Here is a 26,227-nt window from a genome sequence, read left to right on the forward strand (position 1 = left end):
GATATTGCACAATAATGGACTGAGCTGGGTGAGGCACAGTGGCACAGAACACCACAGGGGAAAAACATGCATACAAACACAGAAAACTAACAGGTAAGAAATTATGTATCTTGAAGGCAGCCACACGAGATCCAAATGGCCACCCTACCGCCAAGGTAACAAAAGGAAGTAGATAGCAGGGATTTACTACAGGAGACTTAAAACACTCACGCTGGATATTCAGGCACTTTTCCCTTGAAGGCAGGCAGATCACGAACATATTCATTGTACAGCCACTTCACTTTGAAGTGTAAATTCATATAGTCCGCACTTTTACACAGTCTGTGTTTCTCATGCTCTGTAAGGAAGGGGAAAAAAAAGCATTTAGGTTTTGAATTCACCACTGTAACCACATCAGGCATGGGAAGGACTTGTGAAGAATGTCTGCAGAATACAAGGGTGTTGAGGATGAAGCATCTATAGAGCAGCAAAATCTTCACAACACAATTCCAGCAGCAGGCAGGAGCTCTTGGAGGTTGGGGCTATTGGGGTTCTAGAGTTTTTTTCTGCAGCTCTAATCAATACTTGCATTTGTTGAACATTTTTTTGTTGTCACATCAATATAAACAGAGCAATGTCTCATGGCCTTTTCATTTAACATATCACAGCTGAGATTCCATCTTTGCAGGGGAAAAATCAAGGCGAGCAAATCTGTTCATTCTTGGATGTAAACAAAGGCAATAGCAATGTGTTACATTACATCCCCTATGAGACAACAGTAGAAAGCACCAAGAGTTTGACAGCGTGACTCAAACAAGATCAAATGGACTACACAGGAAATGGAGCCTTCCATGCTCCCACTTGGAATAATTAGTATTTCTCTTCCAGAAAGCAGGGACTGCTGCTGAGCTTCTTCCTCCTGCCAGGTTTCCTTATATTTTTGTACCCAGGCAATGCTGGGAAAATGCAGTTTCTCCCTGTATAATGCCTGTACCTCCACAACACAACCCCTCCCACACACCTACACCACAAAGCACTGGCCATAGTCAGACCTAAGTTTCTGCACAGATCATCTCCACAGACCACTGCTCCCCTTCCTTATCAGGAGAAATGTATGGTCCACGTTTTCACTCCTAAGGCTCTTCACAGCCTACGTCCACACTACCATCTTTCAGTAATTGACTCCCACCTCTGATCAGCCCACAATTATGTATTTAAAATACTTGCTAAATTCTCCCAAAATCAGCTCAATGCTTTCTCCCAAGCCACCCCTCATGTGCTTACACAGGCAGATCTTTCTATTGCACTGCTTTTCTTCAAACTCTTCCTTGAAGAGAATAAAGTTAATTCCTTTTTCATGATAAGAGGACTCAGCAGCTGACTTTTGCCTGTACTGTGACCCTGCATCATCAGGTGATCAATTCTGCACTACTGCTCCCCTGTGCCTCCTGTCTGTATCCATCTCTTTCTTCTGCCAAGTTTCACAGCAGGAATACGCTTTGTGCCAAGCTTCTTTGTTCACTCTAGCACCACATAAGCTGCTAGTCCCTGACTACAATGTGAGATATTATACTAAAACATAGATGATTTTGGCTTAGCCTCAGGTTTTTACCCCAGTATTTCACTTTAGACTCTTCTTTTGACCTTTAAAATGGAAGCATCACCACTGATGTAACTTTCCAATCATCCAATCATCACTGCTTATGTGCAGACAGGTTTCAGCTATGTTAAAAAATGAGTACTTTTCTCAACTCTGAGTGGCTTATTAACTGATAGGCATGTGTATCTTACAACATTATCTACTTTCAGGTAAATGTGAATTCTTGCAACTAATTTAACACATTGAGAAACTTCCACATCCCTCATGAACCTTCATCAATATGCACAAGAATCCAAATCAAGTGTGAATTACCAACTGAAAACACAAAATCCACAGAAATGTTCATGCCAAATTTTTCCACAAACCTTTGTCAACTGTCAAGCAGTTGAATGTTCCAGTGGTTTGTTTGCAAGCTTTTGTAAGAGTGTAATACACATTTCCTCCTATCTCACATCACAGACTCACACAGATACAATCTCAAAAAAAAAAAGGAAAAATAATAAAAGAAAAAAGAGAAACCCAATCTTTGTTTTAAAGAGATTAAAATGCCCAATATCTGAGAAACATAATCCTCAGGAGTGATGGTTCAATGGACAAATTACATGTAGTACGGTCCATTTCACTCCACAGGGAACTGTGTAAAGTCCATTCCTGTTTTACATTAATAACCTCATATCTTTCTTGAGCACTAAGAAAGCAGGAGTATACTCAGCATCTGAACTGCTGACCCTCTGCTACACTTCAAGCAACGGTAGAAGAAAATGAGAACTCCCTCTGCAGATCTAAAACTGGCAACAAACAGAGCAATAACTGTGCCTGCTCTGCTCCCTGTGAGTGAGGAAACCAATGGACAATTATAACTTCATTATCTCGGATGTGTGCTGCTGCCAGCTGCTGCTCCCACACGTGGAAAGTGCTGTTCCTGCTGAGAAAAGGTCTGACTTAGATGTAAAAATGACTTAAATCAGATTTAGTTCCTCAAAATTAAACAATGAAATAAAAGCAAGCAATTCAAGCTTTTTCCTGTTTTCTAGGACATCTAAAATACTTCTAAGTTGCAGAAGAAGTTGCGAAGCAGCCACAAGCATAAACCCAAGTACAGCTACTAGGACTACCTGGCCACCTAAGCACTAAAGTAGATACTTGACACTAAGGGGTAAATTACAGGAAACTAAAAGAAAGGAGAGGTCTTACCGCCATAAAAGAGAACTTTACGTATTCGAAAGATAGGAGGGGCTTGTGATAGAGGGAAGACAAGAATGAACAGCTCAAACATTCTGGAGGACAAAGAAAGCCAACAAAGACCCAACCCCCCCATCCCCAGCTGGCATCATCTCCCCTTCCCCCTTCAATGGACCACACACAGTTTTGATCAGTTGCTTCCTTTGTAAGTGGAAATGTTTAAGAACACCTGAAGGTGACATCAAAACACATCAGTCAGAGGCATACACTGAAAACCCATTTTAAAAAAAGTGAAGATCCTGGCAGCCATCAGTCTTAGAACATTTCTATTCTGCTTTATAACCTGCTAGCTTTAAAAGAGCTTAGCAGCAGCAGCAGAACAGGACACAGATACCGTGCAGCAACGGCTGTGTTTTACCCTGAAAAGACCACAGAGTTCTGTAAGTCTTCCACAATTCCTTAGCAGTTTTCAGCTGCAAACAGCCTTCTTCAGAGAAAAGCTTCTGGAGTAACCAAGGCCATAATATTAAGGCGTTAATAGAGAACTGCTGCCTAGCAGCACACTTTCTAGTATTATGTCCAGTTCTCCTTTCCAGGTAGAGAACAGGACTTCTACCTACACACTCCTCAATCACAGATTTTTTTTTCTTGATTGTTAGCCTATTTTTCATGTCTTAACTTCCAGCAAATAATGCCAAATTTCTGTAAAGAAACTCTAATAGGTACCAGGGCTGTTGAAGTGTCAACACTTTCGATAGCTGGCATCTGTGTGTGCCTCTGATCCCCTTCTCCTTATTAGAAGTGAGAAAGTGGCAGAATGATTTATTTCAATCCTACCTGCCAAGTCTACTCAGTCTCTTTTCTTATCAGAGATATTTCCAATTTGCAGCTCTCCTAATACTGATGTGTCCAAACTAAGATGAAATGTTGCTGACAAGGATGACGATGATTTTCTATTACTGTGTTTTAAGGTGTTCTTAGCAAAGGAAAAGAAGAAGCCTCTTTGCTCGGGGTGTTTGTGATTTCTGGGTGACAGAGGTTTCAGGGGGTCAACGAGAAAACTTAGTGTGCTAACAGAGGCTATCCAGCTGCTTGAGCACTGGGCAGTGTCCCAGGGGTGAAGCCAACTGTATAGCTTGGAAAATCACCTCTACCCTATAGTGACTCCATGATAACATAAGCCTGCCAACCAAGTCTGCAACGTGTATCTAACCTGTTTTACTCTTGGGCTGATGGGGAACAAGGGACACTTCTCAAAGACTCAGCAAACAGGGAAATGCTGGGTCTGCTGTGCCTGGTGCCTTGAGTAATCACTGCTTTGCAGCAGGGAGAAAACAAGCAGGGTAGATTCTGGAGATTCTGCTGTGTCTCAGATACTGAGTCTCCTTTGGACAGCCAAAGGAATAATACCCAGCAGTCAAGCACAGTGCTGCTTTGGCTACTGCTACCAGCTGCTGATTTATACAGAGAATATGTGTTTCATTTTTATGATTCACCATTGTCCATAATGGCAATCTAACTCTCCACAAGGTGTCCAAAGCATCCACAGGCTGGCACAAATTCGGGTCTGAATCCTTCAACATTCTAGGTATAAATTAGTATTTATGCATTGTCCTGCACAGGCTGCACAGTGCATATAGGGGTAAGCTCCAGCTGGGAGAGGCATGATGGTGAGAAGCAAAACTCAGGCAGCCAGGCACTGCTTTCCAGCTCAGAGAAGCCATCTCCCACTTGAACCTCCCAAGTCTCTTCCACACTGCCTACTGGAGAGCAGTGTGGAAGCATCAGGCTGGAAGGAGGGAGGGGGCAGATTCACGCAGCCAGGTCTAAACTCCTTCTCCTCCGAAGTCTCCTTACAGCACGCGCCCTCCATTTCTGCAGCAGCAGTATGGTCTTTCAAGTCTTCATTGCACATCTGTTTATTTCTGGCATAAAAACTACAGAACTCTAGAGGTAGTGTTACATACTACATCCAAAGAGCTAAAACTACAGGTAACAAATAAAAGTCTTTGTCTATTCACAGCTACAAGCTCCATCACAGAGCACAAACTTACCACTTGGTGAGGTGAATGAGCTCATGTTATCCAGAACTTAGGAACAGAACATAAGGGAAAACACCATGAAGAAGATTAGGGGTAAATTTTATACTCTGTGCTCATGTGCACATATCTCTAAAAAACAGATTAGCTTTGTTGCAGAGCTCCTGCTCTCAGAGCAGAAAAGAAATGTAACCAGGGATTATGCCACGAACTGCAAAAAGGAATATGAAACTCCTGGTGCAGGTTAACTGGTAGTAAAACCAGCAACTGAACCTGAGAAATGACAGAGCCAAGAGCTGAGGCTGGCCAATCTAATTATCATCCTACACATCATTTAATCAGTTTCCTTTAATCCCTTTTTCCCTAGTTTAAAAAAAATGCAGAGAGCTAATGCAATCATCTGTAGTTAAAATATATGTAGTAAGGCCCTTAATTGAATTATTGTAGAGCTTGTTCTAAAGGTTATCTTCACAAGTTTCTGGAGAGCAAAGCAGTGTGAGGAATCACACTTGCCTCAAATAGAATTCTGCACCCTAAGCATTTCTTGAATATATATTTGGAAAAGACACATCCTAACACAGACTCTATCACTGTTCAACCCTCCTGCAGAACTTGAACAGTTAGACTACAAATAAATTACCATGCAGTTTTTAGATTTTTGTTAAAAATGCAAAATTCCTGTCCACCAGCAACATTTGTATCAGCTTTTGTAACCAATATTCTGAAGAGGGATGTGCTTTTCAGCAAGTATTTACTATACACTGAGGAACTCATGGGTGATACTAATACTTGTCTTAAGAAGCTCACAAGTGACCAGAAGGATATCAGGAAAAGGTAAAATAAGCCCAGAGTCATCAGTGGGGACATGGTATGAGACATGAACAGAGAAAACCTGGGAGACCAAGCTAATCTGGGCACTGACAACCAAATAAAGAAAAAAAAATTCATGTCCCCTTCGACAGTCATACAGCTGCACTTTGGATACAGCAGAGAAAGGGTGAGCAACCTTTAGGAAGGTGAGCGACAAGATCTGGAGACATGCAATTGCAATTCTCACTACTGCAGATAAAGGTGCTTTTAACATGCAAGAGAGCAAACAACGTTATAAATTCCTGAAGGAGAGCACACAGGAGCAGAAGGAACCATGGAGTGGCTGGAGTTGGACAGGACTGTAAAGATCATGTCATTTCAATCCCTCTGCCATAGGCAGGGACACTTTCCACTAGATCAGACTGATCCAAGCCCTGGCCAGCCTGGCCATGAACACAGCCAGGGATGGGGCAAAACCAGCTTCTCTTGGCAACCTGTGCCAGTGCCTCACCACGCTCCACAGGGAAGAATTTTCCCCCAATGCCTAATTTCAATCTATTCTTTCAGTTGGAAGCCATTCCCCCTTGCCCTGTGACAATAACTCTTCTAAAAAGCCCCTCTCCATTGTTCTTGTAGGCTCCCTTCAGGTACCCCAGGTAGGCCACCCCAAAGGCTGAACAAATGCAATTCTCTCAGTCTTTCTTCATAGAAGAGGTGCTCCTTTCCTCCTAGACAAATAAGGACAAAATTGAAAGGGGAGCTAAAAGGGTTTGCAGGAGCAAACGGTTTCTAGGGAAAGAGAACATGAAATTATCACAATTGCCTTATCTCTTACACATGAGCAAGCAGCGACAGTCACTACAGAAGAGACTCTTCAACATAGTTAGTAGGTCACAGTCCTTCTTCCCAGCGTCTGTTCTAACATGAGCCTGACCTCACAAGACAAAGGCACTGTGGGGTACAAGCATATACAAAAAGTTTCTAACACAGAATTGAGAACATTTCATCCAGCCCTGCAGCATGTCAGATTCAAGCCTTCACCTGGCAAAGACTGTTCCCCCACAGCAGAGTCTCTACATCTGTTGCACTGACAGAGATTAATAAAATAAATGGAGTCAATCTTTTTCACCTACAGAGCAACCCCACAGACTGTTTCCAAAGAACAAAATGCACGCAGCTGTCTTACTGACAGCATTTTTGTCCTAGCAATCTGAAGAGTCTAATTGGCTGTCACTCCTGTAAGTGAGTTCAGATCAAAGTGGGGACAAGTGGATTGAGCAAAATTTTGTGAGTGGCCAAAAGCAGAAGCTTGACTTTGGTTTGGAGTACAAATACAGCTAGCATGCCGCAGACAGCACTTGCACTTATGTTTTATCACAGTCTCACCTTACAAATGATCATAAAGCCCAACCCTGCAGAGACAGTGGGAGCTGGATGCTCTCTGAAACTTGTGAAAAGTTGGTAAGATTGTGAAAATCAATGTATAGAAGTAAAATCAAGTTCAGAAACCAAGCATCAGAAGAGTACTGCAAGAAGAATTCCTTTTAGGAATTTGCTGGGTTTTCATGCCTAATTCATTTTCAGAAACAGTAAAATTTCCTCCTTCCTAGGAGATGGAATTATGCAAAGACTAACTGGAAATGGAGACGTCTGCAGCAGGAATTATTGTAACAGTATCTTTCTGCTAATGGCTTAGACAACCTGTATTGTATTAACCAGGGAACTAGAGCCATGGCACAACCCAGAGTCCACCAACTTCTCCAACCCTTTCTACCACAGCACAATGGAAGACGAAGCTGCTGCTGGCTGATGATCCAAGCCATTGCAAGTTCTAGGCCAAAGGGAACTTCTGATTTCAAACCAGCTGGGATGTCAATGAACAGCTTGCAACACAGCCTGACATGGAGGTCTACAGCTCATACAGATCTCAGCCTCAGTTCTCACCCATAACCAGCTGTGCATGAACAAACAAACACTAAAAATCCCAGCTCCAATCAGTGATGCTACGCACGAGTTTAAGCCTCAATTTCATCAAACGACGGAGAACAAGAGACCAGCAACAAGTCAGCTAACAACAGTGAGACATTCTCTTACCTTCCATGGCATACTTCATATCCTGGGCAAAAAGACTCCACATCACCTCTGCGCTGATCTTCCCAACTGCAAGCTCCTGAGGAAACCTGAGGGGACATTTGGAAAAGGCTTTGACATACATCAAAGCAAAGGGCACTTCTTTATTTAGCTCTGAGCTATGCTACAAGCTGAAAATCTCAACCTTAGAGATGCTTCCTTCACCCTAAAGGACCATTTGAAAATAAGAGATCATGGACTAGACTCTGTGGCACAGATTAAGTAAACAAAAAAATTAGTTTAACTCAAAAAGACAGGTCCTGCATGTCTTTCCTAGAAGAGGTGCACCCAGTCATTCTGGGAATGTGATCTTTATGCCCTTGCACTTTTTTCCCCTTCCTTGTTAATTTTTTTCTTTCTCCTTTTTGAGGGTTACTAGGCTGACAGATCATGTTAGATCAATTATGATTAGGGCACAATCCAGGTCTTTGTGTGTAATACCTTGTAGGATCTCTATCTCTCTCTGCCTTGTGGGATTGTAACAGGGGTATCCACCAGTCAAACAGACCCATTTCCAATGGGTCCCTTCCAATGCTATGCAAACTCCACTCAGTGCAAGCTCCCAGTGCTGCACTGAACACTATGTTCCTAAGCCACAGTGTAAGGCACCACAGCACTACTGTGTACCTTGATGTGCACCCCAGAACTGCTCAACATCAGAAAAAACCAAAAGAACTCTCACCCCAGTTTCAGGTGCCTCCCTGAGTTCAGGATTGTAATAATCAGGGTGTTTGTGCTCGAACGCCATCGTAACTGAACCTTTTGAAACTCTTCCATCCCAATCAAAAAGTTATTTATATAGACAGAGACAGATAAGACAGAAAGACAGACAGACAAGATAAGTACTTCTATAAATGCACAAGTGACAGAAGAGATAGAAAGCAGTTTAACAAATGAAGCAGAGCAGACACAGACTAGCATTAGCCAAACATGACACGGAAGATTCTTACTGATTCAGGACTGGGGTATAAGAATTCTTGTCCTCTTCTATGATGGAAACTATCAAAGTGATGAGCTTGGGCCAGAAATCAAGGTTTCTGATGCTGGGGCCCTGCTCCTCGGCAGGAAGGTCCTGAGTTTTGTTCTGAGAAGGAAGACATTGGAAAACCAGCATAAAAGGTAAGGGAAAAGAAAAAGCCGGCAAATGCAGATCACCATGCAAATTCCAAGCACACCAGTGGACTCTTTCTTCCAAAGAGCTTAAAATTATTAATGACTGCTGGCAACTTGTCTGATCTAACGCAAAACACAGTAACACACCAAAACATGCTGCTAACTGGTGGTCTCAAACCCAACTAATCCTGTTTTGTCATCTACCATGCCAGGAGCAGGCTAGGCTCCAGGAGACCTGCTGAGACATCCTTTGCCCTAAGCCTATTCCAAATACTTGCTCTTTAGGCACCTGGTTGGTGACTGTATCCCTGTTGACATGCTGTGTGTGCATTACTACAGAGAGGCCAGTGGAGTTGTCATGCATTTGAGAACAGTTTGTGTCTAGAGGCACCTCCTAAACCCTGTGCAGGATACTGGGTGCCTGAAATTGAGGTAAAATCTCAGTCCTTGAGGTTTACATATGCTAATGACAGTTTCCTTGATCAGCCTACATTTGCTGTAATTGGCTTTCGCTCGCTCAAAGCTATATGAAACCTTCCCTTCACAAATAACTGCTGAGGCTGGCAAAACACATCATAATTAGTTAGTGTAAAACAATTATCATCTTCCCCTTACTAATTAGTGCTCATTAATTGATTACAAATTTTGTGCATTCAGAAGATAACAAGTCACACGACTTTGTGCTGGCTTTTTGTATCAATTAGTATTTTTGTTATTATCTTAAGAAAAACAGAAAAAATTCAATTTCTGCCTGCTTATCAGCTACTCACAGGATCTGTCTGGTACTCCCGACTGTACAGCTCATGACAGTTGTTGAAAATGTACTCATAGGTGGAATTGAGGCAAGCTTTTACACAGTCCTTCACCACCTGGCTAGCTCGGGGTGGACTCTGCAGCTCTTGGACCTGGCAAGGGAACAACAAAGAGAGTCAAACAAAGCACAGTTCATAAGTCAAACAGGGAAAAGACACATCACTGTTTTGGAAACCACTCAAGGCTTGGTGGATCTGCTTTCAGCAACTTGTGACCTGAAACCACAAATGGATCACTCTCCACAGGCATAAAAAAGCAGTGACAACACTTATCTCCCCACAGGACCATTTGAAGCATAAAAGAGATTTTGATGTGCCAAGGAAGATTCCCCAGAACAGACAGATCATGTGGCTTGATATGTGTATAGCCTGAGCCAAACACACAATTTCTGCTGAATTTATAGGACTTTATTACAAAGCCTGCAGGCAATCTTCCCCAGCATTGGAAGCATGCAGAGCAGTTTACATCTGATCTGCAAAGTCTTGCCAAAGACCACTTGTCTGCCTTTAAATACAAAAAGCTTTCATTAAGGACATCTTTCATCAGAGGCTTTATTGAATTTTAAAGCAACCAGAATCATTAGGGACATGCCAACTGATACGCCTTCTCTCCTCTTGCAACAGCAGCTGTTTTCATTATTTCATTGTTACACTGTTTTAGGAAAATGCTGCAGAGGTACTTTAAACTAAATGGACAGGCAATCATCACCCTGCAAATACAACTATAACCTGACAATTTTGATATTTTCAGTACCTCTAAATTTTTCAGAGAATCTCTATAAATCAAGCTTCCAACACAGACAGACTGTCTGAATGAATACTCTTAAAATAAAGATCTAAATCATCATTTACACTAGGGTATGGTATAAAATTTTAAGCACTTCTTGAAGTAGCTCAAATGAAACACTTGCATTGTTTTTGATAACATAAACATTTTTAAGTGGCATGTACTAACCAACAATATTAGGTTGTGATCTTGTAAAAAAAGTTTAGAAGCCAAAAATCAGGAATATAAAATAATCTCATTACACATTGCTGGAACAATAAACTTAACTATGAAACCAGCACATTAGCATTCATAACAACTCTCCTGGATCTCTACTGAGAGATATTATCCCATTTTAGTATCTCATCCTCCACAAGGAAAACTCTAAAATATTTACTAGATAGTGAAATCCTTCCTAATGTTATTAAAAAAAGCAAATTATCTTCCTAAAACTAGACAATTCCCTTTATTCTTCCTCCTCCTCAATTTTTTTGGTTTTTTCTGAGGGAGAGGTGGGAGAGTGTTGTACCATCTTTATTACTGAAGAATAATAGGGGAAAAGCAATTTACATCTTCATAATGCAAAATATAGAAAAGTAAAGACAAAATGTAGATGTTTATACATGGTCAGCAGACGATTTCCATTTTCCTTAAGTGTCCAAAGAACAACAACATGAAACAATGGTTTGAAAATGGGAAATCAACTCCTGGGGAAAAAAACCTGCAGAGATGCCATTCCCATTCCCACCCATATCCCTACCTTCATCCTGAAAAAAGTGATGCTGGTCAGCAAATCCACAGTAGACTTCAGGTCCTGCAGCCGCTCACGGCTGCTGGCTGGGAAGTTATTCTGTTGACAAAAAAGGGAAACCCTGTTCAAAAGCACAGTCAGATCCATGCAAGGCTTCAAGCATGTGCTAAAAAAGGAAACTGTCTTGGAAACATTTCCTGCTCAAGAAGCTTGTACCAGTCAAAACAATACTCAATAAATAAGGCCTTTTTGCTGCAGAAGCTTATCTGTTTGCTTAATTAAATAGCTTCTCACATAAATGTAATGTCTGTGGATGCCAGGAGACTGACAGCCCTTTGGGGCAGGAACGGTTTCCTTGGCTGTAGAAGGAGCAGGCTGGGAACAGCTCACCACTGGCAGCCCTGGTCTTTTGCCTGAGGTTATGTGAGACTTCTCCTTTCTGCACTCAGTGGTCTGTTTTTTGGCTTCTCTTCTGGGATGCCAAGGGGTATGGTGTATTCAACGCCTCTCCAGAGAAGTAAAGACCAAGAAGGAAAAATTAGCACTGCTCTCATAAGATGGTACTGGAACTAGCTAGAACCATGTGAGATGCCATATGTAAATACATATACTGAATGTGGCTAGCTTTGCTTTGCTTCTTGCACAACACTCTTCCCTTTCTGATATCAGGCACTGTGCCCTTTCCAACATTCCCACTGTCTCCTGTGGACCTGTCTCCTTTAAGACCATTCATGCTCCTCAGCATGTTCTTACATTCAAGCTGATGGGATTGGTTTTGCTGCAAGTAAAAGAGCAGGGGCAACCTTCTCTTCACATAGCCTCTTCGTATCTGCACATTCAAAAATTATTAGATATGAAGGCAAAAAGAGCAAACGGGTAAAGTTTTCCCTTTTTACTGAGGACTTGCAGAAAAATATGCTGTCTCTTGACAGTAGTAATTGAGTATTACTGCAATTTAGCTAACCACTGCAGGCAATTTGATGCTTTTTGCAGTCATTTGTAGATGGTCCCTCTCAGACAACTCTCCTGTTAAAAGTTAAGCTGTCCACACATGGGTTCTCTGGAACTCAGGGTATTTACCAAAATGGAAGACTTCCATGGGTAAAGATCTAAATACAAACCATCTGAAGGATATAAATTTCCATCTCCTGTTTGGAAAGCTGCAAACTAACACCTTTTCTTTCAGAACTTAACCTGCCATTTAGGGTCTTAAAATAATTACTAAATGCTCCCATAATGCTTCAGTCATTTCTCCAAATATAATGTCAATTAAATTACACCTAAATTATTTAAACTACACAAATCTTTCCTGGTCCTTTATGTAAGATCTTACTTATTTGTGCACATTTCAGTTGCATCAGCTACCAAAAAGCAGCTTTTACTGAACACCAAGCAAACAAAAAAGGCAGCACTGCTACAGATTCCTATTGTCATGGGTTGATAATTTTCCCTCTGCTACTCCATGGATCAGCTGCCTCTATTTATGCCTTCTCTTTCTAGTAATGTAGCTTTAGAATAGCTCTTCACACAATATTCCTTTTATCTTCTTTTGTACCTTTCCCCTTTTCCTTTTTGTTTTGTCTTCCTAATGCACTTCTCTTTATCTTCTTGTGTTTTTCTCCTCTATACGTTTTTCTGTGTTTCAGGTAAATGCTAAAATCAGAAGTGGATTACTGAACAAAGTTGAAGCTCACATTTTGGCACCATTTTCAAAATTTTCAATGAATTAGTCATTGATTGAAATAATATAGCAAGGAATTTAAGGGAAAAAACCAGCCAAGTCACATGATAAGACAATATTGACTCAGGAGTAGCAGAAAGAAAGTGGAGGGTTTATGAAGCTTGTTGGACTAATGCCAACATCTGAAACTCATCTCTTCACAATCTGCTGAAGTGGGGGGGATCTCAAACCTGACCATACATCGTGATTTGAGTTTGCCAAACCTTAAATACGTGACAACATGGTGCTCTAAAACATTTCTGTTCATATCTGATCTAAAATATAGTAGGGGAGAACAAGTCTATTTTCCCTTTTTAGAGGATACCCAAAGTAGCCGATAAAAGTAATTCAAATTATTTAATCCAATCCAACTTGGATTAGAAACTTCTGGGGAAGTATCAGAGATAAATACAGTGGACAATGCTCAAATTATTTCAGAAATCTTGAGCAAATTACAATGGAAGAAAAAAACAAGGTCTAAGTTTCAATCCATTGCAAAACAAAACAGTACATTTGAGCAACAAGCTTGTCATGACAATTTCTTAAGACACAAACTATGCAGGAAGTTAGAAACATAAGAGAAATCCAAATGGTGTGTTTCCACTCTGCCCACCAGAATACCTGGAAGGATTCTGTTTATTCCCACTCACCCTGTACATTGAGAGATCAATCCGAAGTGAATTATGAAGCTGATCCAGAAGCTTTACAAATCGTTCTTTCTGTTGAGCAGAAAGCACCAGTAAACATTCACATATCACCACTGTCTAATCCATGTTCAGAGTAAGCAGCAAGATATCAGGTAATCAGTGTCAGGTCTCATGAGAGCAGGGGAAAGCAATATGGGTACTTGGCATTGTGCAAACAGTATTTTCTTTCAATTCTTGGATTTACTTTAAAATTGTAATTATTTCTGAAGTCTGTGAAACATCACAATTTCAGAAAAAATACTCCATTATCATTCTGAAGTAGAGGCAGAACAGAAACCATTCTGACTTTCCATCTGCAATTTACACCAAACTTGTATTTGAGAGAAAATACTTATTCAGAGATGAATAAATTACAGGCAGAAAAGGTCTAATTCAGAGCAATGATACAGCTCTGTGATCTTATCTAGACAAGTGACAAGTACTACAGGCTTCTTGTGACACAACTTCTTCAGGTCAGGTCTCTCCACTGAATTCTGATTTGGCATTGTGAACACCTCCTCAATCTATTAATAAATTCTCAGTCTGATGGGAAGCTTTTCCAAATACTTTTCCATCATGCTCAACTCCACCACAAATTATATACAAAACATTTTAACCATTAAGGGTTAGACTTCTTTTGTGGTGGTGCTTTTCTTCTCCGAAAGCAGTTGCTGTTTTTAAAACCAAAGTTCTGAAATTACCAGATCACATGGTATATTTTACCAACAGCACTAACATGCAGAGCTAGTATTGTTTGTTCATTTCATACCATCTGTGCTCCACTGTAATGTGAACACAAAGAATCAACATCATAATGCATTACATTGATTGATATCTGAATTGTGTGATGATGAAGACAATAAACCCATGCTCTCTGTCTGGTATAGGAGTTCCACTGCTTTGAATTCCTCACAAATTTAATGTTATTTAAACAGAACAAGTTGTTTACTGAAGGGTGGAATCACTGTAGCAAATTAAAGAAGTCCAATCGCAACATCACCAAACACACAAACCTACCCCAAAATTGGAGGCTGCAAAGCGGTCTGAAGCAGACACATTTGTGGAGGCAGTGGTGTGTGCATAATAAGCATTGATATTGGCAAGTAAGGTGCTCATCACAGCTGGCACGCCTGGGCACATGTATTTAGAGGAGAGACATGCAAAATGCCTGCAAAAGGACAGTGATATAAGTCATTCTGGTCTCTTTTGTGCAGCAGGACTTGACTTTATCCCTTTAATAGACCCCTTGTGCTGGCGGGCGCCATGAACAGATGGAAGTTACGTTTCATCACTTTACAGAACTCTAGCATCCCAAAGTTTTTATTCAGAAAGGTGCCATCTAGACAACAGCTCAAAACAAAGAGAAATCCCTTCATTGCAGCCATTTCCAGATCATAAAACAGCTTCTCAGCCATTTGCTGCCGACAGTACGTGACTTAGTGATGCCCTGGGTCCTGATGCCAATTCCTAGAACCAAGCCTGACACAAGGAAATTGACACGATTTGCTGCTGCTTGAGGCAGACACAGGTTCTGAGGTGTCATGAGGTGGCAGCAGCTGGAAAGCATAATGGCCAGTTAGAGTACACACTAGTATTTCTGTGCTGCGCTGATACGTTTAATTCCTTATGGCTAACCCATTCAGCCTGCAAGAAGTGTGCACACTCATTTGCATTCTCCCATTCTCTCATTAAATGCAGGGAAACCTCCTTCAGGAAATCTCAGAATTATGCTAGGAGCATTCAGGCTTGTGAAATGATTAAAAATTTTAAAAATCTGTTAGTCCTACAAAAAAAATAATCAGAGCTTAAGAGGTCTTACATCATGGGAAATACCAAGTTCATTTCAAGAGGCAGAAGATATGGACCATTTTTATGCAGACATACTCACTGAGAAATCTAATCTAATCTGGGAACCACTTTACAAATGTAACCTTCTCCCTAAGGGACTCAGAGAATCACAGAACAGTTTGGGCCGGTCATCTAGTCCAGCCTCTGCAGTGATCAGGGACCCACTGCTCCAACCAGACCAGGCTGCTCAAAATCCCATTCAACGTGACCTTGAACACTTCCAGGTTATGTAGGACATCTACCACTTCTCTGGGCAGCCTCATCTATCCATGTTTCATCCACTGTTTCACCACCCTCACTGTAAAATATTTTGTCCTTTTATCTATCACAAATCTAACCTCTTCAAGTTTAAAATCATGCTTGTTACTTAACACTTGCATACCAATTGGTCATTTAGGCACTGCGTAAATACAAGCACATGAAATGGCTTCATTTAAGAAGAGAAGCTGTGAGGAATGGGGATCTAACCAGAGAGGCTTCCACCTTCATCCTTGGAAATTTTTCACATCCCTGAGCAGTCTCGTTCAACTTTCAAGTCAGCCCTGCTATAAGCAGTGACTAGACCTCCAGAGAAACCTGCCAATTCTCTTCCATTTTGGCTTAAACCAATAGGCAGAAAAGCTGCTTGCAAGGTGACATAAGTACAGTTCCTAAGTCATCTAAGGACCCATAACCCAAAACTTTTAGCTTCTAATGTGAAAAAGTTCACTTTTGTCTGCTACATTTAATATTATATTTGAAATAAGAAATGAGCTAAGTATAGCAATACTAGTCTTTAAGAGGAAGAATGACTAATCCCAAATCCAAGTAAAATTATAGAGACAAGGAAAAGGTTCTTTGAAGACAGAGAACTGCATTAACCTAGCTCCAAAGAGAACAAATCAGTGGCACCATTACTCAAACTTACTGGAAGTGCTTTCAGCAGCACCTGAGAAAACAGCCTCTTCAAAGAACTGTAACATTTGCCACAACAGACAGATAGGACAAATGCTTCCACAAAACATCATCCCTTCTCATATCATCAAAAACCTTCAGTGGGAACCTTGAGCAACACCTTTTTAACAGAAGAGCTCTCAAAGAGAGACTGGAGAGTCTCAAAACAGGAACAGCAGACAAAAATTTTTAAACTTTGAGGACGTCAGTGATTCAAAGACAGGAAGTCTCTTCCCATTCACGGTAAGCCCCAAAAGGAGCAGCTGCCACTGCCAAGCTTTCCATTATCAATACACTTCATCTGCTAAACAGTGAGAGTTACATCAATCAGTTACACCAATTATCTGCACTAAGGAACACAGGAAATGCATCTTACGTCATGGCCTGGTATATTGACTCAATGCCATAACGCATTGCAAATTCATCCACGATCTCTTGGGCTGTCTCATCAAAATACACCTTCCATGCATCATCTCCTTTGGCATCAGGGATCTTCACCACCCCATTCCCTTGCACATCTGTGAGATGGTGAAAGAGATTCTGAAAAACAAAACAAGGACAAGTTTGTATGTATGTGAGGCTGCTGAAGACGCTAAGTAAGATTCATGAAGAGAGTGAAACTGCTAATGTGGTGGCACTATCACAACTTTCTTTGTTCTCCTCCTCTTTTTTCCCCCTGTCCACTCTGTATTTTTTGCTTTTACCTTTTCCTCTTGAATGAATCTCATAGCTGAATTTTTCACATGCATACCTACAACTTTACCCAGCAGACAACGTGAATGATGCAGAAGAGTGCTTTAGTGCACTGAAACCATACACTAATTAGTTTTCCCGAAACCTACGCATTTCTGTTCTCATCATGAAAATGCGTTAATATGGACAAGCTATTTAAACTAGCTGATGTTACAGCTCTGTATCAGCATTGTAATTATTATTATACACAACAGTCCAAACAGATTTCTTTTCCTGAAAAGGATACCCTTAAGATCACCCCTAACAACTAGACACTTGCATTATTATTATTCAACATAACCTTTCACTTTATCTAACACTGCAAAAGTTTTCAGCTATCATTGCTATGCAGAAATTGCACATTCAGCTCAGTGGGCTTCTCAGTAATCCTCAAATTCATGTCACTTACAGATTCATCAACCTTTCAGAGAATGGCTCCCTACAGTAAGCGATGCAGAAGTCTAATGATCTCATTAGTAGCTAGAGTACTCTGCTTTACAGTAGTATATTTCCTGATTATATTATTCTTTCTGCAAATCATCTTCATTTTAGAATACACAAAAGAAAAAAGTGATAGTTAAAAGATACCTACTTGCAAAAAAAAAAAAGAAGCAAGTGAACATGCATGTTCAAAGGACAAAACCAGAACAGCTTACCAAATAGTAGCCATCACCGAAATTAAAAACAATAAATATGTATATTGAAGGATACAATACAGCCTACTAAAAGAAGAGTACTTTCTGAGCTTTATATTTCTCTTATAGAGAGTTTCCTGACAAGGCCAGAAGACACCACAGAGCTCCTCCAGCACAGCGGCTGAATAAATATGCTGTTCCTGTAGATGGACATTCCTCTCTATGATACAACTGTCCTTCTCTGTGTAAGATGCATTTGTTTAACCCTCACTGACCTCAGGATATTCTTATATACAGGGCTCTGACTACTCTCCCTTATTCAGACACTTTTGAGACTGACCCTGCTGCCTGCCTTTTCTTTGACACAGACAGACTGGGCATTTCTCCAAGACAGGGTTTCCCTTCAGTCTTTTCGAAAGTCATCCTTGGATTTCTCCCAACTTCTGCAGCACTGCCTGTCTAGCTCAGTCCATCCTGAGACAGTCAGTACCCAGAAACCTCAGCTTAATCTTCTGTTCCCCAACAACTGTTCATAACTACACACCACTGCAGCAGCACAAAAGAGTTTATATCACCAATACCTGCATCACTCAACAGCCCAAGACAGAGACTCTCCTCAATCAGAATTTACCCATAATGCATTTTAGTATGCTTCCTCTAAAGAAAGACAGAAATACAGAAGTACATGTTGAAAACATCACTCAAGGAAATTCACATGTTTCTCCACCTTAAACGTATCATGGCTCTGAGTGGAACCAAAGCCTGATCTCTGACAGCAGCACAGCTGTGACAGTTGAACACACTGAGCCAGCCAGTCCCCAGTGTCAGGGAGACAGATTAAAACTGCCTTTGCCTTCCTGACAAATGTGGGTTTGATGATTCAGTGTGTTACCACTGTGTGGCAGGGAAAAGAAAGCTCACCTAGGGCACGGAGGTACATTTCAATGAAATAAAAATCAGAAAATTGCTTTTTCAATAGTCAGAATGAACAGATATTCCCACTTCTTACCTCATGAAGGCAAGTGTACTGAACATGATATGGAGCCACTTTCTCCTCGCCTTTGATCTCCACACTGATCTGCAGGCGAATAGCCCCGGACACTGCAGACTTATCTGTTCGCTTCTCTAGAAAGCAAAACCATCAGCAATTACATGCATTGCTCATGTTCAGAGCACAGCAATCTCAGGGTGACAACACTGGCAAAAGGAACTGCTGGAACCTCGGGCTGAGTTACCACAGTGAAAACTTTCTCTTTTCTTTCAAAACATTGAATAACACTTAAGTAGACATCAGCAAAACAACTGCCATGATACAACCTCAATATGACACATCTAGTTAGAACTATGCACATTTTTGGACATAAGACACCCTTTCTGCCAGTAAATGTGCTACAGGGTCTTGGATTAAGTCAGCTGAACTAGAATCACCAAGAACAGATTCCTTTTCTGAGAACAGCGCTGACTGATGTGGAATTTGTCCCTAACTTCACCATAATCCTAAACTCCTGGGAACTGCTGGAAGAAGTTTTTAGATCTCCTAGGAGATGACAGGTTCACAGTGCCTGGTCAACTCAGTACCACCTGGTTGCTTGCTGGTACTTTCTACAACAGTAACTGGAAAAGGTCTCACCAACTTGCCAGCCCAGTGTAGTGCACTTGAAGTTCTTACAGACTGGCAAAATGCTTGTATTGACACCAAAAAAAGAGCACAGGACAGCATGTTTCCAGCAGAATAGAGTCTTGCTCCAAGCATTTCTTCCACTCTGTTTTTAAATAGCTGACAGAGAAAAACATCAACCTTCTGGCACGTTACACTCCATTTTAACTGGGAGCAGCTTTGCAGCTGCTCTGCAGCAGCATCACATGCCCTTGAAACCATGCAAACTTTTTCTCCCTTTCTTGCAAATTGTCCACATTCATCCAAGTGCCCTCAAATGTTCTGAAACCAACATACACCACGTTTTCAGTCCCAAGGCCCTGCTCACCAAGGTTGTACCAAACATCCATTTCTCCACTCAGAGTGCGAACTTCTATGATTGTTTGCCCCAGGAAATCATCTGACTCGCGTTTCAGCCTCTGCTTGACACGAGACTTGATGTCATCATCTTCATCCCACACTCGCACCTTGATCCGGTCAGAGGAATTATGGCACTCACTGCAAATAAGAGAAAATGTAATTTTAAGAGTGTGCAATGCAGCCAACATTTATTTGCTACATTCTCTGTACTCCTCTTGACCCACTCCTTCAACATCAGAGTGATATATTAGCAAAGTGTAAACAATGCGTATTTATTCAAAAGTGGAGTGTCTGATATGAACCACACAGCACCTTGTTGGTGCATTCTAAATGCTCCTGTGACACGGAGCTGTCACAGCTGACACATTCAGATACTCCAAATGCATGCTGAATGACAGCCCTGCCCCAACCTCAGCCACCAACTTCTGACTTCCCAAGCAGCTGTGACTCTGCTGCTTGTCCTCACTCTCAGCAGCAGCCCACAGAACTTGGGAATTCTCTTCACAGCTGTCAGTTTTGCTGTGAAGCCCACAGAAGCCTGGGGATAGCTAGGTTGGTTAATGCCAGCATACACCCCCGCAGAAAATGACAATCATCATCTAACTGGTTTCAACAGCTCTCTCCATCAATAACCTCCTGTTCAGCTGCAGGCTGTAAGGACTACCTGTCTTTATGCAGTTTCTAGGTTAGCACAGTGAAGACCTGTGACAAACACTCTTTGTGCTAGTTTTTAACAAAGGATAAATAGTTCAGGTGGAGGTAGATCTCCTTCTTCAAAGACAGTCACAAAGCAGTAGTGTATCAATGCATAATACATTACAATCAGATGATACACCACACTGCCTGAGGAGAACGGGTGTGATACAGTAGTTACAGCATTGGTATTTAATTACTAGAATTGATTCTGCCTATTATTCACAGCTTAGACTGATACTTTGTGCTCTGGGCAGATCAATAAAGACATTTCCATTAAAAGAAGCAGTTTACTGTGTGATGAATCAGCACCCTCCAGTATAATGCACAGACAGGATTTAAAGACTCTCCCCCTTTTTCAGGTGTTTCAGATACCTTTTGTATATCCACACAGGCTCTTGGATGTCAGAAGTGGGTAGAACCGTATTATAACAGCTCTGCTCATTTACAGGGCATGCAATAAAGCAATTTGAATGCTCATATGAGACCATGACAAGGGTGATTACTCACCATAACCACTACAAATGTCTACCCTCAAGCAAATAAAACCTATGAAAACAGGCAACTGCTGCTGAAGGCCTGTTTTCCAGCCTTTTTAACATTAACATGCTGCATCTGTTGCTAAGCAACAGGAAGAAAGAAGAAATGGGTCAGAAGAGCTCTGCTAAGCCTGGTCAATAGGATGTGGCAGTGGCTGGTTATGAGCATGCTCTCTGCCAAGAAACCATTTGGGCTCTTACTGCCACCATTGTGATTCAGGACAATGTTTAAGAGACATCCATGCAGCTCCTACTGATTTTTCCAGTAGAGGGGAATAGATGGGAATTATATGGACAAGGTTAGAGGCAATTCCATGCAGCCTGGATCACAGGCAGAGCACATCACTGTTCCCTGCATTCACTGCGCAATCAAATCTGTATTTAGAGTTCAGAATAAAAAGAGTTCAATGTTTGTCTCTTATCTTACTCTCCTCTCCCTCCTCCTTTACTTCAAGAATGTCTTCCCAACAAAACCATGCAAACAAGTGATCACAAGCAGGGAATGGTTGGAATGCTGCTCTTTGTAGCACTCAAATTTATCCGAGTGATTTGCCATGTCTACCAGCAATACACCATAAGCATGTAAAAGAAATCCTCTGTTCCTGACACAGTGCACTGCTGTACAGCCTGGCAGTATTGTAGAGGCTCAGTGTTCAGAAATGCACGGGTGCCTCAAAACACAACTGGGACACAGAGCCATTTACCAAGCATCCATAAGTTAACTCCTGACTTCTTCAGACATCACCTTCTGGCTGACAGCTCTTTGCTAGGACCACTTTGGTCTTTTTTCTTTACTTCCAATGGTCTTTCCTTAAGGAAAACATTCACTTTTCAAACCTAAATCTAACTTAAGCAGTCGCACACGCATCAAGCCCTGCTCCTCAGGTGTCTGGCTGTCATCATTCACTCAAAGACAGCAGCATAACTCAGTGCAACATCCTACAGGAAGCCTTCCAATAGCATTTACTGAGCTACTAAAGCTTCTATTTTACCACACCTTTCCTTGTTGTTTGTAAGAGAATGCTCAACTTGCTTTCCTTGTGCTGGTGCCATGCCAGAGAGTGAGCTTCATCACCCTCTTACTGCAGCTGAAAGCCTTGAGCTGGTAGCTTACCATCAAAGGGTAAGTCTGTAGAACCATAGTCCTTGATTTGGTGAACAACACAGTTGTGTAAAAACCAGTTCACTTTTCAGTGAGCACCCCAAATCAGAATCATGAACATTGGAAGACTTGGGCTTGCTGATGGGTAAGAATTTTCTAATTAATGATAAATAGCTTCCAATTTGTGACAGTGACATCACTCCATAAGACTGTGTCTAACAAGCTCTGCTGCTAGAAGCTCTCCCCATCATTAATACAGGAGCTGGCATATTTCTCAAGATGCCTGCCCCACTTCTTGTTATGTTTTTATGAAGCTTGATTTTACTGTGTGCACACATGTCTGTCCACCCTCCTACAGCTGAGCTCTCACAGCCTTTCCCAAGAGGATGCACAGAAAAGAAACATTCTGTGACCCCACCAAAAGAAAGAAATTACCAAATACTTTCAGGTCCATTTTAGAGATCAAGAGACTGGAAACCAGGTTTGCTATGTACATGGCTCAAACCCTTTATTTTTTACCCATATTGTCTCAGTGTTTGGAGTGGTGCCATTTTTATAAAAGCACTTACTTTTACACTTCAAGCTACCAAATGAAGTAACATTTTCCAGAAACAGCATAGAAAATCTAAAAGAAAAATTAAAATCAGATTTTTTTTCCATTAAGATTTTCTGCCTCAAGCCAGTCATTGCTGCACTGAGCCTGCTTCTGCCGACTTGCTCACTATCCCACTCTCTACCTCGATCTATTTTGCCACATTCCCCTTTAGTCTTACACAGCACCGAAGCCCCAGCACCCACACACGTCCCCTGCACTGTCAATATTTGGGTCTCTTCCCATGCCCAGCTGAGGGGAAGCACGAGAGCACACGAAGCTGTGGTTAATTCTGGTCTGCTCACACAGTGACATGCCCACACACAGATTAATTAGTATATTGGTGGCTAAACAGAACAAGCAACTGTAGAATTTACACTATAGTTCCTCCCACAATTAAGTTAGTAATTTGTATCCTTCTAATGTAGCTCCAACTTCTGAAAAAAAATTGTAGGAAATGATTCTTAGTTCTAAGATCTCTGCCAGTCTGAAAAGGCTGGGCCAGATGAGCTCGGATGATGTCAAGGGTCTGGTACAGGTCACTGACTCATCTCCTTCAAAACACGGAGAGAAAGAAAAAGGAGAAGTGTCAAAATGACCAGAATACGACTTCTGAACCAATGATTCATTCTTTGAAACAAAAACCCCAACAACATTTGTGCTGAATTTGCTTATTTTACCCTGTAGAACTGATAGGCTAATAAAGACAAAACACAACACGTAGATTTACGCAAGAACAAACAAGGAAAGTAAAAGACCAGAGGAAGAAACAACATTTTGCAGATTTTAACATAGGTCAGTCAAGCCCAGAATTAAGTAGTTTTATTGTATTTTGGGGGGTTTTTGGTATTGAATCAAAAATATTTATGCTTCAAAGAATCTAGTGAATGTCTGTGTGTTCATATTCTGTGAGCAGTTTCCTTCCTGCTGACATAGTTCTGAAGAAGGACCTGTAAAGTTCCACAGTCCAGTGCAGGGGACATTTCATACAATGGCAGAAAAAGAGAAAGAAAGAAAGAAAGTGCAGAGCTGCTTGCAGAAATAATGGATGAGAGTCCCAGAGGTAGGAAAATGCAAAGGAGAGAATAGATCATCAAGATTTTAGGACCTGTGATCATTTGAAGAGTACAGTTCTGCTTCTGAGGAGCAAAGCCTAAAAAAGGGTAGTGATTTTGTGGAAAATGAGAAAGGAAGGAGTAGTTGTAGCAACCAGTATGTGAAAGACCAGTAAAAAGTTGCAACAACATACAGAGGAGGAGCAGAAAAAAAGTTGTTTTGGGAAATGGTACAGCTGAAAAAGCAGGAGGATTCGAATGTGGATCAAATGAAGTGTCAAAACATTGCAGGGTCCAATTGTCAGCTCAGCTGTGGCCAACTGCAGCGAGAATGGAAGGCAAAAAACTTCTCAGAAGAGGCTCATTTTTAAATGATTACAAGACTCCTCTTTTAGGGAGAAAAAAGGACAGTGGAGAAAACACCTAAGGCAAAATCAGAGTGGAAAGAGAATGAAGAAAAATCCTCAGTACTTTGCAAGTTAAGCATGACAGCAAAATAATATGCCCTGAGAGCCCGCTGTTGCTGTCTAAGAACAAAGAAATGAGTTTTCACTTCTTACTAGCATGAAGCTCTTTTCTTAGGAGAACAAGTACAATCATTTGCTGTTACCAATGTTACAACACCAACGGACAAATTAATGGTGCAGCTCTTCTAACTACAAAGAGCAGATAAAGAGATTTTGCGTTTTACAACACTAGCTACATTAACTCAGCTTGCCAACTAGTGCTTGCCATGAGACATCAGGTCTGCATTCAGATTTAAGTCTCATGTTGGTAACTGAGCAGGGAAACAAGCGAGATTTTATCAGAGTGCCAGTTTCAGTATCTGCAGTACCTGGAGATTAAAGAAAGCAGAACAAACTGGATGGCCTCTGTCACAGTGAAGGGAGTCTGAGGGGGAAGAGTTACAATTGTTATAAACATAGTGATCTCAGAAGGGGAAGTCTAAAATACAGCTCTGGAACAGCACACTTAATCACAGAGATAACTGAAAGAGGTTGAGCTTGACAACTTGCTCAGCAGCTAAAAGGAAAATTTTGGGACCAAACAGAAGCCTTTGGGTAACTAGCCAGTGGTTAGTTGAGAGTAGCACCATTCTCAAAGGATTAGCAGGTATGTATATCATGTGGGCTCTGCACATCCAAGTAAAATATTTGCTATCTGCTAGCACGAGGCTCTGCATTCATTCTAACTCAGTTATTCTTCTGCAGTGAGAAAGAATAAACATGCCTCTTGCAACCTGTTCAGACAATGTAATCTGTTCCAGGCAATGACTTCACACCCACCATTCAAAGCTTCAAACACAGCTGTACTCAGACTATACAACTTCAAGGGGGTATTATTGTAAAATGAACAAGTAATTTTGCACCTACGCCAGAAAGAACAGTAACATTTAATGCTCACAATGTTAAAGACTATGGCATTCCCTGAACAAAAGGTATGGACAGGCAGCCTCCAAACAACCCCAGAGCTCTCCATTTAAAACTGAAATTGCCCTGTGGTCAGCTTTGTCCTCCTAACACTGTCTCCTACTGTAACCCATGCAAAATGATGCTCAGCTTCAGCCTTTACAGAAAAAAAAGATTCCAGGAACTCTGTAATTTCTACTGACAGTCTAAAACATCTCTATATCTGTCTTGTTTTAATTGCACTGAGTGTGGCAAAAATAGCTTCCTTCTAATATTACTGGACTGAATCCTAAGAAAACAAGAGTTATGCAGACTTGTTATGAAAGCTTCTATGTTCCAACAGGTTTTGTGAAAAAAAAAAAAAACAACCAACAGCTAGCTTGAGAAGAGAAACCCCTACCAGCTGCTGTCCCTGGAAAGCCTACAGCCAGCTGGCTCTCATGTAGTGAGAGGGGACCACCCACTACAGACAACTCAGAATCCAGCTGCAGGGAGGACACATGCTGCCTTCTGTCCAGCCAGAGCTAATGGCAAGGGAAGAAAGCTGAGGGCATGGGGAGAAAAGTACACAGCAAATGGAGGAGGACATCTCTAAGCCTGCACATCACAACTAGAGGAAATAAATTAGGATTTACTGCAAGAGGAAAAGGATGCAAATCCAAGGAAAGCAGGGTTTCCTTAGTGCATGTTCACAGAACATAATGCTACAGCAGTGGCTGGAGTCCCCCACCAAGCTTCCTGCTGCCAAGCACCACATATGCAGTCTGCATCAAGCATGTAACACTTTGAACAGAGCAGAAAAATCAACACCTTATGTTTTCAAAGGTCTTCAAATGCTAATGAAATACACAAAAATCCCTCCATAACAACCTATTTCCTAAAGCTATAGATGTAAATACACAAAGACATAATTTTCAGAAAGAAACAGCCTGCAAATTGCTTGCTCAGGCAACATGAATACACTGCAAGAACTGGTGATTAATCAAAGCAGATGCCTACAGTTACACAGGCTAGTAATGACCTAAAAAGCACTTATAATGGAAACCCAAAGTATTTTGAACTTTGCCTTTTCTAAAATATGATT

At 41.2% G+C, this 26,227-nt stretch overlaps 1 protein-coding gene across 13 annotated transcripts in view; it reads right to left on the reverse strand.

Annotated features, from left to right (window-relative positions):
• UNC13B (unc-13 homolog B) overlaps positions 1–26,227 on the reverse strand; it is a 205,800-nt gene that overhangs the window by 40,109 nt on the left and 139,464 nt on the right. For all 13 annotated transcript variants that reach the window (XM_039700720.1, XM_039700724.1, XM_039700732.1 and 10 more), the window contains 10 exons: positions 19,722–19,891; positions 18,746–18,861; positions 16,746–16,909; positions 14,606–14,756; positions 13,553–13,621; positions 11,192–11,281; positions 9,624–9,758; positions 8,691–8,824; positions 7,705–7,790; positions 211–337 (listed from right to left, as the gene is read on the reverse strand). In XM_039700720.1, the coding sequence (XP_039556654.1) occupies positions 211–337; positions 7,705–7,790; positions 8,691–8,824; positions 9,624–9,758; positions 11,192–11,281; positions 13,553–13,621; positions 14,606–14,756; positions 16,746–16,909; positions 18,746–18,861; positions 19,722–19,891 (1,242 nt within the window). The remainder of the gene's footprint in view (positions 1–210; positions 338–7,704; positions 7,791–8,690; positions 8,825–9,623; positions 9,759–11,191; positions 11,282–13,552; positions 13,622–14,605; positions 14,757–16,745; positions 16,910–18,745; positions 18,862–19,721; positions 19,892–26,227) is intronic.

This window comes from Passer montanus, unplaced genomic scaffold, assembly GCF_014805655.1.
Source record: "Passer montanus isolate IOZ18808 unplaced genomic scaffold, ASM1480565v1 scaffold143, whole genome shotgun sequence".
Lineage (NCBI taxonomy): Eukaryota > Metazoa > Chordata > Aves > Passeriformes > Passeridae > Passer > Passer montanus.